The sequence below is a fragment of the Oryctolagus cuniculus genome, chromosome 13, assembly GCF_051225735.1.
Source record: "Oryctolagus cuniculus isolate XC-2025 breed Fujian yellow rabbit chromosome 13, ASM5122573v1, whole genome shotgun sequence".
In the NCBI taxonomy this organism is placed as follows: Eukaryota; Metazoa; Chordata; class Mammalia; order Lagomorpha; family Leporidae; genus Oryctolagus; species Oryctolagus cuniculus.
Genome location: NC_142879.1, coordinates 69,097,745 through 69,115,176, shown reverse-complemented (window position 1 = coordinate 69,115,176; position 17,432 = coordinate 69,097,745). Strand labels below are relative to the sequence as shown.

Here is a 17,432-nt window from a genome sequence, read left to right as displayed (position 1 = left end):
ACCCAAAAGAGTCTCCAAACTTGTGCACAGCCTTTGTGTGCCCTATAAATGCCACCGGGCTTTATTACTGATAACACTGTGAGGAAGGCTGCGTTGTCCCTACGGCGCTCTCTGCTCTGAGTCCAGGCGGAGTGAATAGCAAGCAGATCAGATTGGGGGAAACAAACAAACAGATTCAGAAGAAGGAACACTGTTTGGATCGGGGCCAACTCCAGAAGTCCCCACCGTGAGTTCAGAGGGAAAGTGTCAATGTGTACTCTAAATAATGTGCGCTTTCAAATGTTTTCCCTGGAAGGCCACGGCATCCCCTGGCTCCAGGCGACGCAGGAAGCTGGGACCCAGCTGACAGCAATTGTGATCTTTCGGCTGATGGGAATTAGGGCTGGTGCAGCTTCTCGTTCTGCACCGAGCCTCAAGACGCCAACCTGCACAGCTTCCTCTACTCCACCTGTGGCTGGAGAGTGGTGCTGAGGTGTACATGGTGGGGAGCTGATGGTGGGAGGGGGAGAGCAGGCGAGAGAGAAAGTGTGTGTGTGTGTGTGTGTGTGTGTGTAGTATGCATGTGACAGAGGCATTTTCTTAAATGATTTACACAATGCCTCTGCAAGAAGAAAATCGCCGAGTGTCAGAGACGAACATGAGACCTCTTGGCTGCTCCCCTTGCTGACTCAAACCACTAGACCGCACTTGTCTCTCCGGGGTTGATAAACATCGTTTGGGAGGCCTGGACTTTGCCGACGCACTCCGGAGAAAGGAATGGTTGGCACGGCCTGTTTCTGCAGAGTGTGAAACCAGGCCAGGACGCCAGCCTACACCAATTGTCCAGAAATATTCTGAGGTTCTTGCCCCAGGCCTGTCGGCCGTCACTCACTCAGCTGCCCGGAGGGGAGGATCCTCATCACCACTCTGTGAAGACCAGCCTTCAGCAGGTGTTGTGATGTAAGTCCTCCCCGGGAACCTCATCATCTCCACCTTGATTCGAGGGCCTCTTAGAGAACTCAAGCGTCACGCAAGTCTTGGGCAGGGGACAGCATGTCAGATCAATAATGATGTTGATAAAAGCACAAATAGGCCAGCGCCGCGGCTCACTAGGCTAATCCTCTGCCTTGCGGCGCCGGCACACCAGGTTCTAGTCCCGGTTGGGGCGCTGGATTCTGTCCTGGTTGCCCCTCTTCCAGGCCAGCTCTCTGCTGTGGCCAGGGAGTGCAGTGGAGGATGGCCCAGGTCCTTGGGCCCTGTACCCGCATGGGAGACCAGGAGAAGCACCTGGCTCCTGGCTTCGGATCAGCGCGGTGCGCTGGCGGCAGTGCGCTGGCCGCAGCGGCCATTGGAGGGTGAACCAACGGCAAAAAGGAAGACCTTTCTCTCTGTCTCTCTCTCTCACTGTCCACTCTGCCTGTCAAAAAAAAAAAAAAAAAAAAAAAAAAAGCACAAATACATCCACCAGTCATTTGGCCAAGGAACCAGGTAGGCCAAGTGGGGAAAGCAAAGCATGAGTGATAAAAAGGCTCGTCTGGGGGCACTGAGCTAGAAAGCAGAGCACCCCAACTTCCAATCGGGGAAACTCATTCTTCATCTGTCTCTGGAGGTTAGGAGTAGGTTCCTCTTGGAAGCACAAGGGACCTAGCACACCTGTGGGCATGCAAGACTTACTGGGTGAAGTTCTCTCCCTGCTTAGAGTGTGGACATGTTCATCCATCTCCCAGGGTAACTGTGAGTGACAGCTGACTGTGCTAATCTGGTGGGGCCTTTGGGTTTGCCCCGAGACAATGCTTCTTGTTAATGCTCATTAACCTCCGACTACTTCTTGTGTGATTTGCTCTTGGCTTCGAGGGGCCCACCTGTGAACCTGTTCAATCAGGCTTCTCGGGGAGTGGGGCTGCAGAGCCCTGAGGACAGGCATCCCCAGACACTTAAGAGACCCTCCATGGGGCTGGTGCTGTGGCCAGTGGGTTAAAGCCCTACCTGTAGCGCCAGCGTCCCATGTGGGCACCGGTTCAAGTCCCGGCTGCTCTACTTATGACCCAGCTTCCTACTAATGCATCTGGAGAATGGCCTGCACCCATATGGGAGACACTCCTGGCTTTGGATCGGCTCGTCTCCAGCAGTTGGTGGCCATGTGGGGGGGTGAACCAGAGGATAAAAGATGTCTCTGTCTCTCTCTTGGTCTCTACCTCTCTGTAACTCTGTATTTCAAATAAATCTTTAAAAAACAAAAAAAGAGAGAGAGACCCTCCGTGCAAACCTGCAGCACGGGGTGGGGGGAGGGGCTGACAGCTCACATTGATCATCCTCTGGCTGACACACTTTGGTTTTCCCTCTCCACGTTGCAGCACCAGGGTGCGTGTGGGTCTGCTCTCCAGAAGAAGTGGCAGTGGGCTCAGGAGACTCTACCCCTCACTACCCACCCCGGGCCGACACAGAGGACGAAATCTACATTCAGAGGCGCTGAAACACAACTCTTGCCACTGGACAGCGAAATGCTGACCCCCACCCCCACCCCCCACTCCCCGTCTCAACAGACAGCACAAGTCAAAACAGCTTTGGCCCTCTTCCTTTGGAGCTCAGCGGCCTTTAGGTTTCCTGGGCCATCATCAGAGGAGAGCAGTGGACGACTCACATGACGCCCGCCCTGCACTCATTCACCCCCCAGAAAATGACCATCTAGTGGGTCAGGAGGACTGGGTCGAGAAGCAGACGTGTTACAAAGGGGAAAGAGCCTGCCACAGAGAGACAGGCCCTGACTTAAGACCGATATACAAGTGGGGGGATGGTGGCCCTTCTTCCTGTCCTCTTTTCTTACTACCTCTCTCTTCTTTCCCCCTCTCTACCTCCCAACTTCTCTCCTGTGGAGAATGAGTGACTCACAGAACAGGAAAAGAAAGGCAAAAGAATCTCAGGAGGGCACCAATCCAGGAAACCGCAGGCCCCATGGGTGCAGGGCCCAGCCGGCTGCCGCCTCCAGAGAAGCCTCCCATGGGTTGGGGGGGCACACCTGCTCAGGGCTAGGGGGCCTGTCTGGCTCTGGATTCCACCACCGCAAGCCAGAGGGATCCCGAGAGAAGTGCAGGGCCCATCTTGACAGCACTTTCTCCTGTGGGGCAATGAAGGGGAGTGGCTTGGAGGGGTTGCGGGTGGCAGGGACGGAAGCTGGAGGAAGAGGGGGCAGAGTGTTGACAGAAGCCCCGTGTGAACGGCACACACGTCATCCTCCCACCCACCTGAACACGCAGGAGGATGACTGTTTACCCAGGCCCCAGGCTCCAGGTCTCCCTTAGGGAGGCAGGGTTGCTGTGTGTTTTTTTTTTTCTTTCACTTTTCCAGTTTTGCATATTTAAAAACGGAGTTGGCAGTTGGAAAAGCCTGGAGGGTTTTCACAGCAATTACTCTCAACAGTTAGATGGTGTCTGTTCCTTGAGGGTGGTTGCTTTTTTTTTCCCCTCCTTCTTCTTCTTTCAAAAAGAAAACAATATGCCACTGTTTAAACACCAAAAAGGGCTTGGCAGCTTGCTCCCAGGAGGGTCTCCGGAGATTCCAAAGCACGTTCGGAATTCTGACAAAAGGCCACACCTGGTTGTGGGAAGTGGGTTGTGTGGCGCTAACCGTGGCTCGGCCGGAGCTCTGGGACCGGGCTGCATGGCACGCACTCTCTTGAAGAATGCACCCTCTTAGAAAACCTGCCTTCACCTCTCCTCCTCGGAGCACTAAAAGGCAAGCCTGGACCCATGCATGTCTCAGGCGGCCTGAACACGGGGTGCCTCCCTCCTCCATCCAATTCTGATCCTCCAGTGAGCGCCCCGAGAGTCAGCCCAAGGCTCAGAGGAAGGTCTGGTCACTCACCTTACTCTGCTTTCTGTCCAGGTAGAACTGGTGCTGGCTAATGGCCATAGCCCAGATGGACTTGATCAATGCTGGACACGCATACCATGTGTGCACTGCAATGCCACTGTGCCCGAACGTCCTCCTGGTCACCGAGGCCCTGGGAAAGCGAGAATCGTGAGGTTCCACCACGCTGGTGCTAACACACAGCTTTCACCGAGGACCCCCTGCGTCCCACGGGCCCACGAAGGTGACAGCTGAGCTGCCACACTGATACAAGCAGTCACACGCTCACACACTCAGGGCAGGTGAGTTCTTTTCTCTGTACCACAGGACTTCCCACAGCACTCGCACTGCAGGTGCCGGGGCAGATCTGGTCATCAATTTCAGCACACACAGAGGCAGGGGCACCTGCAGATCCCAGGCCTGGGCCACACCTTTATAAAGCTACATGAGGCACATGAACATGGGGCACACCAGTCTCAGGGTAATTCATCTCATTAGTGGAGTCTGGTTGGGGGAAGGGTTATATACTCACTTTCCCACTGGAGTATATTTTGTGGAACGGGCAGATTAAATCTGAGAGTAAATGAATCTGAGAACGTGTGTTGGCTTGTACACCCTTGGGCATCCATCTGTCCGTGTGTGTGTGTGTGTGTGTGTGTGTGTGTGTGAGAGAGAGAGAGAGAGAGAAAGAGAGAGAAAGAGAGAGGAGGTGATGGGAAGTTGGGCGGGGTTTAGGGTGCTTGATTCATAGATCAGAAGAAACGTGTGTTTCTAAGATCAAGAAATCTAATTTGGAAGAAATCTTGGAAAACCAGGACTCCTGAAAAGTAGCATTTTCTTTTTCATGGCAAATCTCTCTCACAGGACATTGAAAGCTGCTCCTGTCATCTTATTTTGGGGGGTTAAAGACTGAACAGGTCTTCTCCACTCTGCAGGAGAAATTCCAGCCCAGAGGTCGGCTCAGGATGCTGACCGCTGGCGGGTCTCCCCTCCCCCCGGAGTAAACAGCAGTTCAGGGGAAGCTGCGAGCAGGGCATGAGATCACTGCCAAGGAGGCGGCAGGGATGGAGGAGGGGCCCCGGGGGCCTGGGTCGCTGCACAAAGAAGCCTCGCTCTGAGCTCCGGTTTGGTTTCCAAAGCAATTGCCGGGCTGGGAGGGAACAAAACTCCTTTCTTCCCCCAGGAAAGCTGAAGCAGAGAGGACAAGGGACATGGAGTGGCTTTCAGTCAAGGCAGTTCAAGCCGGGCAGGGCCAGGGCTGCTGCTGCCAAGGTGAGCTGTGTGCGGGAGGGCTGGGGAGCTCCAGACGAGCACCCACACCACACACCCTCAGAGGTGTTCTGGGCTCCCTCGCAGCTTGTCCCCCACCCAGGCCCACCCCAGCCCACCCCACGGACCCCTCTCTGCTGCCCAAACTTTAGACGTGCACCATTTGCCAAGCCTAGGAACTGCAGAGGCAAAGGCAGATGTGCAGGGAGGCTGTGCAGGACAAATCCCACTGCACGTTGCGGACCGCGCATGTGCTGACCAGCCCAGGAAGCACCCTCTCCCCTTGGATGGCTGCTACCCATGACACCTGAGTCACTTGGCCACCATGGCTGACGCCATTCCCGGCCTGGGGAAGGGCCTGGGCTCCGAACACCATCCCATTGTGAGGTCAATCAGATAAAGGCTTCCCTGCTCCAAGGAAGCAAAGCCACAGGCAAGAGGATGACAGACTCAACGTGCAAAGCACCATGGGACTGTGGAAAGAGAGCTCACTGAGTCACTGCAGCCTTGGCTCCGCCACGGTGTCACCCAAGACAATGCTCCCTTCCTTGGGTGTGGGGAAGAAGTGTCTTGCAAGCTGAGGTCCACCTGGGTTCCTCCCTGGGCCTCTCCCCTCACCCTGGGATGGCACGGGGCTCTGGGGGGGTTGCTCCCCCATTTCCCTCTTCTCTGCACACCAGACACTCTCCCACCCACCTGTGCCTCAGGGCCAAGGAAACACCCACCTGACACTACAGCCCCTCTCAGGGCTCCCGTTCTCATCCCCTGTGGGGTTCAGCTCAGACGTCTCCTTCCCAAGCAGCGGCTCCTCACCCACACTGACCCCTGGCCACTGCCTCATTCACCGTCCATCGCTTCTTGGCCTTTCGGCTAATAGCAAGTGCATTCACCGTCCATGCCTGGGCCCATTTGACACCCGGTACCCATTGGGGAGAGTGCAGTGGTCAAGCACGGGGGCTTTGGAGCCAGACTTTGTGAGTTCAAATCCTGCCTCTACCAGGCCCTAGCAATCTATAGCCTGTGGCAGATTCATCCTTCGTGCCTTGGCTTCTCAAGAATAAATCTCCACTGGTGTCTTGGAGTCGCAGTGAGCACTAGAGAGAACACGTGCGCCAGTGTGTAGGAGATGCCACGTGCAGCAAGCAGTTCCTTCTCTCGCTGCCCAGGCCTCTGCCTCTGCCAGCCTCCTGTTCCCCACGGGGCCTGGCACACGGTGGCTCCTCCCCAAATGTGAAGTTGAGCACTGTTCTTTACTAGGCTGCAGATGACTCTTAATAGCAGTCCGTAAAGTTTGCACCCTTTCCTACCCTCTGGGCTTCGGAAAAGGAAAGGGGACTTAGTATCACACCACTGGATGGATGACACATACAGACACATGCGTGTGCATGCACACACACACACATACAGTGAAAGGATTTGTCCAAGATGCAGCTGAGTTAGCAGAATTCCCAGGCCAGCATGAGCATGGTGAGCCTGTCCATCCCTGGGGCTCAAACCCCTGGCCCATTCTTCCTTTTCTTCCACCCGACCCACCGTGACAAAATGCATTTCAGCCTCTCCACTCTGAAGTCTCCCCCCTCCTCTCCCGTGCCTAAGAGTCTGGTGTGACCCAGCTGGCCGGGAAAAAACAGAGTGAGTTCCCGCTTGGCTGGAGTCTTCCCCTCAGTCTGTCTTTCCCCTCCTGGCCCATGCAGATGGATCTGAGGGCCCCAGGAAGCACGGGACGAGCTGTCTTGCTTCACGCAATCAGCGTCACCCAGCAGCGGCAGGGCCACAGGGCTCTGACAGGTCCTCTGCTTGCAAGTGCCGGCGTAGCTGTGTGGCTGGGATAAGCCGCCCCACAGAGGCTGCCCCTGCAGATTACGCGGCATGGCAGCAGCCTGGAGTCCCACTGGGTATATCACGGGCTGCAGGGCACCAGGGGACATCCAGAGCTCCCGGGCAGGCCAGGCGGCTGGCTCTGTCTGCTCAGGGGCCATGTGTGAGGGGCACTCGGTGCCAGCTCCTCCCTCTAAGCCCAGGGCCAGGTGTCAACACCACCCAAACGCACTTTGCTTCCCCACACGGAGTCAGGATCCTTTTGCTAGCTTTTCAGGGCTGTCTTTTGTCAGTCTGTCTTTGGAGCATCAGAAAGTGACTGATTGTTAGGTGTCAGGGCTGGTTTTAGGGGAGTTCTTCCACCAGTCGTGGGCCGGCAGACAAAGAGAGGGAGAGTGGAGGGCAGGAGCTGCCCAGACCTCATTCCAGTCTGGGGCCCTATTGTCTGGCATCTGACTTTGGACTCTCGGGCTTCCATGCTGGGTGGTGGGGAGAAGGACTGTGCTGCTTTCTCATCCACCCACAACACTCACATCCTCAAATCACAGCTCCGGGAATGCAACACCTGGGCACAACTGCTTCGGTGACAGATTCCTCTTGGGGCTCGCTGTCCTGCCCGAAGCACTCTTAGGAGTTCGGACAAGGAATCCTTCCAACTTTTCCCACAGGTGTGCAGGCCACTTCCCGTTCAGTCTAGTGTTGGCTCAGACGTGCCACTCAGCCTTCCTGAACACGCACACACACACACACACACACGCTCACACACACGCACGCATGGGGACCCACTGCGTTTATCGGCAGAAGCAGCACAAAGTGGAGCCTTCCTGTCGGATCTGGGCTCCGTCCTCCCCGATTCACTGTCCTCTCTCTCCCCCTTGCCCCGAATGGAACACAAACTATGACAGCTACAAATAAGCCCCAGTTCTCCTCCGGCCAGCGCTCCCCACGGGCAAAGCACATCGAAAGCTTACCTGCGTGGGTCATGAACTTCCACAGAAAACTTCTTCTCTCGGAAATACAGGTTTTCCAACTGCCTCCATTGGAAGATCTGGACAGAAAACAGCGTGGTTTAAGGGCGGGAGCGGCTGGTTCACGGGCTGCCGCGGTCCCTGCTTGGCTGGTTAACTTTCGACAGCTGGCAGTTTCCTTATCAAGGCAGACAGTCCAGTTGTTGGCGCCTCCTCCTCCTCCTCCTCCTCCTCCTCCGCCTCCGCCTCCGCCTCTTGCTTGAGATACACAGCAGCCCAGGCGGCGGTGGACACACACACACACACACGCACACACACACACACACCCCAGCAGCAACAGCGGCTCTCCAGTCCACAGCCAGCAATGTGGGTGTGGGTTTTCCTGCAGGTCTCTTTAACGGAGAACAAAACAAGTTCTTTTCAAGTTGTCCCCCTTTTGCTTTGCCTTTGTTGAATGCTCCAAGACAGTTGCCCGGTTCTGCAGACTTCTCCCTCCCAGGAGAGGGGGGCGGGGAGGGGGGAAGGGAGCCGAGGGGAAAGGGAGGGAGGGAAGGAGGGAGGGGCAGGAGCCCAGAGGAAAGCACTCTCAGAAGGAAGCAGTAGCCATCTGCCTGGAGTGCTGAACGGAGCTTCCTCCCTTCTAGTGCTGAAACGGGAAGGCGTTCAAATCCCAGCCTCCCATCGGGACTCCACTTCCTGCCCACTCATGTAAGCGCCAAGGGCGGAGGCTGCTGGGATGGGAGAGGGAGAGTCAGAGACGGGGTTAGGCAGCTCGGGATCACAGTGTGAGCCTGGCAAGCCCATTCTTCCTTCTGCAGCACACACACAAAGGCGAGAGCTCTCCGGGAGCGCGAGCCCCAGTTAACTAAGAAGCTGAGCATGGTGCCGGGAAGTGAGTAGGGCTTCGTGTTGTAATCCCTCTAGGAGCAGGGGTCTTTCACGGCAGGAAAACGCCAGTTGCTTAACTCTCTGGAACAGGACGCAGGAGGTCCCCATCACGAGCCCACACATCTGTCTTGGTGTTGCAGCCATCACGCCCCCTCCGTATATACGGAGAATGTGAGTTTACGTAATGCTGAAGACGGCAGAGCAGACTCCTTGCTCTTGTCTCTCCTCCTGGGAACCCCGGCTGAGTTCCTCCCGGTGGGAACCCCTGAGTCAAGGCATCTGCTTTTGAGGGTCTCATTCTGATCCCAAGTGCTCCTGTTCCTTCCCCCACCTTAAAGGCACAAGGGCCATTTCCTTGCATCCGACCAACCTCATTTTCCCAAGCCCAGGACGCTGCTGAGGGGACTGCTTGCCCACCGGCCTCGCCACCCCAGCCATCACATGAGGCAGGAATAAAAAACAGATTCCAGAGCGGCTGCATGCTGTTATCCTCGCAATCTCTTCTCTGGAACTTTTCAACGACTTTGCTTGTGTGAGTTACAGGGAAAGGATACCTAGTATCTCTTGTTGCAGCACCACCTCTTTTGTCTGCAGCTTAAAATGCAAGGGAACTGTATTTTTATTTTTATTTAAGGGTCAAATCTAGATGGGTGGAGGGCAGTTCAAGAAAAGCAATGGGCCCAAAGCTTTGGGCTGGTTCGGACAGCTCTACCTCCTATCACTGACTGCGTGCTGCCTGTGAGTTTCACGCTCCCATCAGCCTCTCCATCATATCATCCCCAAGGTCCTCTCTGCACCCCCCCCCCCCAGCTGTTACACAGTTATAGATTTCTCACTTGAATTCTGTCACGGGCACACAAACACCCTGACTAACAGGTGCAGTGACACTGCCCTTAAAACCCGGAAGCAGTACACACAGTGATGTGGCCAGGCATGAAGGCTCTGGGGTCTGCCTGCATCTGTCTCACCCCAGGCTTCACTGCTTCCAAGCTGCTGGACTTCAGGCAAAAGGGACAGCATTTCCTTTCGCCTCAGTTTTCCCACCCGTAGAATGGCCATCATGGCTCCATGGCTCCATGATTGCAGCAGCAGATCGTTAGCACAGGGCTGGCACAAACCAAGCCCCCACCAGACTTGGATCTCACCATGATCCCCAAGTGTTCTTACTTCTCCCAAATCCTGGCTAGTAAGAGAATAAGCTTCAGAGCAACTGGAATATTTCTTTTATTAAATTTCCTAAATCAAGCCCTGTCTTTGGGGCTTTTAAAAAAATTAAATTAGATTATTTGTGTGCTGGAAATCTTTAAGGATAAAGAATGACTCTCCCAACCCTCTCTCTCTCTCTCTCTGTCTGTCTTTGTCCGTCTCTCTCTGCCCCCTCCCCCGACACTTTCCTCCAGGTTGTCCAGCTGCTAATGTTCAGCTGCACTGTATTCTCTTCATGTAGATGAATTTATCCTCCTAACCCCTGGAGGAATGGGATATGCATGGTTAGGTGGCTGGACCCTGAAGGGGCCTGGGTCTTAACTCTGCATCCAGGCACAGTGGCCGCTTAGAGAGCCCTGGTTTTCTGAGCGTATGATCTGAGAGCCCTTTGCTCAAAAGGGCCCGGTCTTGATTAAACACTGAAAATTTTGGCTATGTTTTGATTAGGGGGCCTGGAAAATCATGGTACTGGTTGTGGCCTTGGGTTCTGGTGGGCTGTGGCCTGGGCTCCGCGATACGCTGCGGGGGGTGCGGGGGTGGGGGGTGGGGTAGGAATGCAACCTCCAGGGCCAATGCCAAAGCATTGGCCTCTCCAGCCCACCACGAGGAGGAAAGGAAACCACACCTGGTGTGCGCCTGCTCCAAGAAAGCCCAGCTGTGCCTTGCATTTGAAGCCCCCCCCCAACCCGATGGAGAACCCCAGAGCAGAACTTGGTTCCCTGGCAACTCCTCCTTCCCCCACTCCTTGCAATTTAAAACACACGCCGAGCCTTCACATTGCTGCTTGGTGTGCACGACCTGGCATCTGCCAGAGGCCCCCAACAGAACCGTGTGCTGCAAGCTGCTCCAGCCACCGCCACTGGGCCTGCCCGTGGCAGTGAACCTGGGCTCCTGACTCCAGGGGACAAAATACAGGATGCCACTTGATGTCTGTGTTAAGCAGCATGATTTTTGTTGTTTTGCAAATGAAATACTGGGATGGGAGACTGAGGGTGAGAGGAAGGCACGCAAAGGGTTTTTCAGGGCAAATGGCACTGTTTTACTGAGATGTAAGAAGGGTCCCAGGAACCCAAGAGGAGGTGCACATGTGAAGCACCGGCCTGGTCCCTTCCTTCTCAGGCTCGCAGAGAAGAGGAGCTGCAGAGCTGGACACCCTGGGGAGCAGGAGTCATAAGGCAGCCTGGACAGAGACGGCAGCAGTGCTGCGGGCCACCACGGCCAGTAGCCACTTGTCCTAAAGGTGTTGTGTTCTTCACAGGGGGCCTGGGGGCGTTCCTGCCCAAATGGCCCTGTGCCCCATAGCTTAGGGGACTCTGCCTGCTCGTCACAGGGCTGGCAGGGCAAAAGCAACAAGCAAGCAAGCGAATGAGAGACACTTGAGCTTGGTAGACAGGGTCTGGGGCGGGGCTCTGACTGTGCAGGTTTTGGGGCAGCCTCTGTGCCAATTCCAGGGAGCCTCGCTGGCTGCGGTGGTGGCTGGTGGTGGCCAGTGCAACCCTGCCACCACAGAAAGACACAGCAGTCACTCATGTTCATCGCTAGCACTGGGCTGGTTCCCATAGGCTATTACATGACTCCATGGCCAGCTCCACCCAAGGAGCTAATTAAAAGCTGGAATATGTATTCTATCAATAATCAAAGGTTCATTAATTAATGCCTGTGAAATAAAGGCCCCTCAGACGCACTTCTTGCAGGCATCTTTCAAAAGTTCTGCAAATATCTGCAAATATTGTCTATGATCTTTCAGCATACTCCAAGAAGGGTGAGCGGGACATTTTTTTTCTAGGGGAAAAGGAAGCCGAGGGAAATGAGGGAAAACTGCCTAAGGCCACCCAGCCACTTAGTGAAGAAACCAGAAATAGAAGTCAAGGACACCTGGGCCATTACTCCAACCTCTAACTATGCTGCTTTCCCCTTGAGTCCACCAATTAATGGGAACAGCTCTTACTCACTAATGGGTGGTTAACTTTACAAGTGGAATGGTTTCTTGCAAATGGGCAACAACGTAACTGTAAGTAGGCAGTATAAAACCAAGTAATTTTCATCTTCCAAGATGTCTCTGCTTGCCTCTTCTCCTGTCAACAATAACGATTACTGTCTTTTATTCTGCCTGGCTTCCTCCGTTTTTTTGCACACAGCAATGCCTCCGTCTTCAGGAGCTTTCGACCAAGCACTAAAAAAACAATGATCATGATAGAGAACAGCCTGAATGATCGGGGCATGCGCAGAAAAGAGAAGCTCAGAGACGCCACCAGGAAGTGGTTTCATGGAGCCGGTGTCTGTCGCCATCACTGGAACCCTCTCTGGTCCCAGATGCGGCTTCTTGGTTTCTTGACCTTGACTGGGTGCTACAGCCAAGGCAATCACAGGTCCTTCCCTTCCCCATCCTGGGCCTCTGAGACTTCATGTACAAAACAAGAGATGGGAATCGTTTACCCAAGGAGAGCAAACCGGGCGGCTAATAAACACCGCCTCCATGCCCTGAGTGCGACAGGGTACACTATAAATCCTTAATGAGCAGGGGCCTCCGTCAGACTGGTTCCTATTAGTGGGTGTGCTGCATTCCCACATCCTGTGTAGGGCTGCAGGCAGGGCCAGGGGAAGGGTCCTTGGCTCCACTGGACTTCCTCCCCCGTCAGCATTTATTGCGTGCTCGGCTAGCATGTGGCGCGGTGGGCAAGCTCTCGGGATGATGCAGAAATAAAGGCCTGGGAGGAGGTTCCATCCTGTGGCTCTGATTCTTGACTAGGACTTTAGGGAGCCTTGTCTTCCTCCTGTCCCCGAGGCTGAGTCACCCAGCCTCTTAATGACCTCCCTATGAGTAACTTCCTGCTTCTTCCAGAGGGGCCATTATACAGAATCGCTGCAGCCATCTGGTCTACCTCCTCCTTTTCCCAGATAAAGCAACCCCAGTGGCAAGAGGTTAAGGGACTGGCAGAAGCTAAATTAAGTAATTGATGTCGGGACCCACGTCTTACGACTTGCATCCTGGTCTTTTTCTAACACACCATGGAGCTCTGACACTGAAGGAGAACAAAGCTGTTTCAAGTTTCTGGGCAAGTGAACGGTCACTTCTTCCAACGATCAGGCTCTTGGCAGCCTAAACGATGCTGTCCACTTTCCCAAGACAGGCAGAGGGTTCTCTAATGAGAATCAGACTCACGGGCAGGAATAATCTCCCAGCACAGAATGAAACATGCAACACAAACATCCCCTTTCCTATTGCATTTCTGCTCTGTTCACGTTCCAGAGGCAGACTGCCACTTATGGACCTGTAGGTGTATTTAAACCCTTGGCGAACAGAGCCGCACTGTGGCAGAGTGGGTTAAGCTGCTTGCTGCCTGTGACAGTGGCCATCCCCTATGGGCATTGGTTTGTATCCCGGCTGTTCCACTTTCAATCCAGCTCTCTGCTTTGGCTTGGGAAAGCAGTGGAAGATGGCCCAAGTCCTTGGGCCCCTGCACCCATGTGGGAGACCTGGAAGAAGCTCCTGGCTCCTGGCTTTGGCCTGGCCCAGCCCCAGCCTTGCGGCCATTTGGGGAGTGAACCAGTAGATAGAAGATTTTCTCTCCCTCTCTCTCTGTAACTCTTCCTTTCAAATAAGTAAATAAATAAATCTTACAAAACAGAACTGAGTTTCATTTGCCTGCAGGACAAATGAAAGAGCTGCTGAACCACAGCGGCTGGAGATCCAGATGCAAGGGTGCGGAAGAACACCCAGGCCCATGCTCTCAGGTGATTTGCCAGCTGCATTTTGGCAAGGTTCTGCTGTTGCGGTACAGCCAGTTCCACAGAAACAGGTGCATGTTTTTAGTGGCCTGGAACCATAGGTCAGAGGGAGGTCTTTAAAATATCAGGTTCACAGGCAATCAATATATTTACTTTATTCATAAAGAAGATAGAAGCAAAGTTCCAGGAGTTTGGGCAATAGCTAATCCCATCTCATCCCAACCATCCATGCAGCGGCTGTCCACTCTGTACCCGCCCATGCTAACAGGCAAGGGGAAGGATGGATGCCAAACACCTGTTTACATAGTCAGCCCTCCAGGGCCCTGGGTCCTGCCTCCACTGGTTCTGCCAGTGGCAGATTGGAAATATCAAAAATAAAAGTGCATCTGTACCAAAAATGCACACACTTTTGCTCGACATCACTCTGTAAAAACTTTGGTGTAACTATTTTTGAAGATTTATTTTATTTATTTGAATAAATATTTATTTGAATAAATAGAGAGAGAGGGAGAGACAGAGAGAGAGGTCTTCCATCTGCTGTTTCACTCCCCAGATGGCCACAATGGCCAGAGCTGCGCCAATCCTAAGCCAGGAGCCAGGTGCTGCTTCTGGGTCTCCCACATGGGTGCAAGGGCCCAAGGGCTTGGGCCATCTTCTACTGCTTTCCCAGACCACTGCAGAAAGCTGGATTGGAAGAGGAACAGCCGGGACCAGAACCGGCGCCCACATGGGATGCTGGTGCTTAAGGCTAGGGCTTTAACCGCTGCACCACAGTGCCGGCCCCTGGTGTAACTACCCAGCACTTACTTTGCATCAGGCATGGTAAGTGATCTAGAGGCGACTTAAAGGACCGTGTAAGTGATGCACAAATACGGGACCAATTTACAGAAGTGACTTGAGCATGTGTGTATTCTGTTATCTGGAACCAAGCCCCTGTGGACACCAAGGGATGACCACACTTGTAAAGAGCTTACAATCTAGTTGGGCAGACAGGATTTACCCAAGGTATCCTGCATGCAGGCTGCAGCCATCAGGGCCACAGTGGAGCTTAGAACCATCTCTGGCTTCCTCCCAGGCCTGGAACACTCTGCAGAGAGGCTGTGCTCCCTTACTAAGACAGTCTGTCTCAGATACTCAACACTCATGAGCATCGTTTTCGCCCGATCCTTCAGGTCATCATTTCTGGGAGCAAGCACCCTGGCGTGGAAATCGAGAGGGCTGTGGTCGGGCCCTGACTTTGTAAGGCCCTCTGTGCCCTTCATCTCTGAGACGAGGGGGTGGGTGGGTGCCTGGGGTTTCCTGCCTTCTAAGCATGGGTTGAGGGTCAGTGCCGTAAATCCAGACAGTGTCACGCCGCTGCTCTTTGGAATTTAAAAATAAAGTAGCTGGTTTTAAGCATTCCCTGCTTAGGGAAGACCGTGTGGAACAGTACCGGTTACAAGCATGGTTTTCAAAGCTATGCTTGTGTGCCACTTTTGCCATTTCATTTGTATCTTATCTGTTTCATCTCTGAGCTAATATTAATAAAGACGCTTTTCTCATTGAGGGCTGACTTAATCAAGCACTTAATGATGCCTGGTGCACAGTTAGCACTCAGTAAATACTAGCTGTTATTGTATCTACCCCATTTCATCAGTTACATGCCAGGATTATTTTTACTATTAAAAAAAAAGAAGTTCTAAAAACATTAAAGACACATCGGCTCCAAATACAGGTCTGTGTAATTTTCTTTGAGAGATGACCAATGTGATGCCCAGACATTAACAAATGTTCTCTGTAACCCTGGACTTGTTATAATGCAAGCCTGAGCCTCACTCGGGGGTCTCGTTCATTCCACATCTGTTGGAGTCTGCCGTGTTGTCATCAGGGGCCCACGCATCCCTAGTGTCACACAGACAATGCCCCAGTCCATTGCAATTTGGACCAGTGTCCCCATTGGACTAGTTTCCCGCTAGGACCTCTAAATATCACCCCAAGAAGAAAGTAGCTCATTATAACACGACTCAGCCTCACGCAGAATGCTCTAGCACGGGACCCACAATCAGGCCCTCCAAAACCTGCAAACCACGACCACAGGCGGTTAGGCTCCTGAACGCGGCCATCCTCCACTAGCTGCTTTGGAGGAGGGCTCCCAGGCCCTCTTCCTCTGCAGAGATGGCCACATACTCAGCAAAGAAAACAATGGCTGATTTTTCTCTGCAGCCAGACCTAATGGAATCAAGATGTTCCTCTGGCCAGTTGCCTCCTCCTCACTGTCTGACAACACGAGCTCCAAATTGATTTGGTTAATCCAGTGACAGATGCCCAGAGCACCCGGCCTTGACCCTTTAATGGAAGGCCTCTTTTTAACCCATCAGAATCCTTTTTGCTTTCCCCGGCCTGAGAGTCATTGCATGAAGGAAAGAAAGAAAGAGGTTAACACGCCCTTACCAGGCCTACGGAGCAGCAGGGCCATTTCATATCCCCCATTATTAGACTGGAGATCCTCTGATTTCTCTCCCTAGAGGGACTCTATCTATATTATTTCCTTGTGCATACTTTTTTTTTTTTCTTGATGAAAGACCTCATTATTAAGCTTTGGGAAACGTAAACACTTTAGAGAGAAGCTGGGAGAGCTTTTCCTCTCTTGTCCTATGTCTCCTGATGCGATTTCTCTCCCCCGCAGAGTGTGCCTCTGGGGGATGGATGAGGGGCAGAGCTCCAGTGGTGGGGCTGCCCAGGGATTCCGATTATCTGGGTCCAGAGCACTGCAACCCAGTGATGTCCGGCCTAACCCCTCAGATCTCCAGTCTTTCCCTTTCGAAGGCCATGAGTTGCCTCTGCGGGAGGTTCAAAGTGGGGTGAATTAATTAGTCTGAGACATATGAGGGGGTCTTCAAAAAGTTCATGGAAAATGTGTACTATGAAAAAACTATGTGTTGTTCTCAACATTTCTGCACCCAAATAAAATGTTTACTTTTTTTTTTTTTTTTTTTTGACAGGCAGAGTGGACAGTGAGAGAGAGAGAGAAAGGTCTTCCTTTGCCGTTGGTTCACCCTCCAATGGCCGCCACGGCCGGCGCGCTGCGGCCGGCGCACCGCATCGGCGCACCGATGGCAGGAGCCAGGAGCCAGGTGCTTTTCCTGGTCTCCCATGGGGTGTAGGGCCCAAGCACCTGGGCCATCCTCCACTGCACTCCCTGGCCACAGCAGAGAGCTGGCCTGGAAGAGGGGCAACCGGGACAGAATCCGGCACCCCGACCGGGACTAGAACCCGGTGTGCCGGCGCCGCTAGGCGGAGGATTAGCCTAGTGAGCCGCGGCGCCGGCTTTTTTTTTTTTTTTTTTTTTTTTTTTTTTTTTGACAGGCAGAGTGGACAGTGAGAGAGAGAGAGAGACAGAGAGAAAGGTCTTCCTTTTGCCGTTGGTTCACCCTCCAATGGCTGCCGCGGCCGGTGCGCTGTGGCCCAGGGTATCGCGCTGATTCGAAGCCAGGAGCCAGGTGCTTCTCCTGGTCTCCCATGGGGTGCAGGGCCCAAGGACTTGGGACATCCTCCACTACACTCCCGGGCCATAGCAGAGAGCTGGCCTGGAAGAGGGGCAACTGGGACAGAATCCGGCGCCCTGACCAGGACTAGAACCCAGTGTGCCGGCGCCGCAAGGCGGAGGATTAGCCTGTTGAGCCGTGGTGCGGGCCCTTACTTTTTTTTTTTTTAAAGATCTCTTCCATTTATTTGAAAGGCAGAGTGACA

The 17,432-nt window shown here is 53.7% G+C and overlaps 1 protein-coding gene across 8 annotated transcripts in view; it reads right to left on the bottom strand.

The window, feature by feature from the left end:
* The window catches only part of FRMD4A (FERM domain containing 4A), a 644,478-nt gene that overhangs the window by 48,267 nt on the left and 578,779 nt on the right, over positions 1-17,432 (bottom strand). For all 8 annotated transcript variants that reach the window (XM_051820845.3, XM_008268104.5, XM_008268105.5 and 5 more), the window contains 2 exons: positions 7,884-7,960; positions 3,841-3,979 (listed from right to left, as the gene is read on the bottom strand). In XM_051820845.3, coding sequence (XP_051676805.1) covers positions 3,841-3,979; positions 7,884-7,960 — 216 coding nt within the window. The remainder of the gene's footprint in view (positions 1-3,840; positions 3,980-7,883; positions 7,961-17,432) is intronic.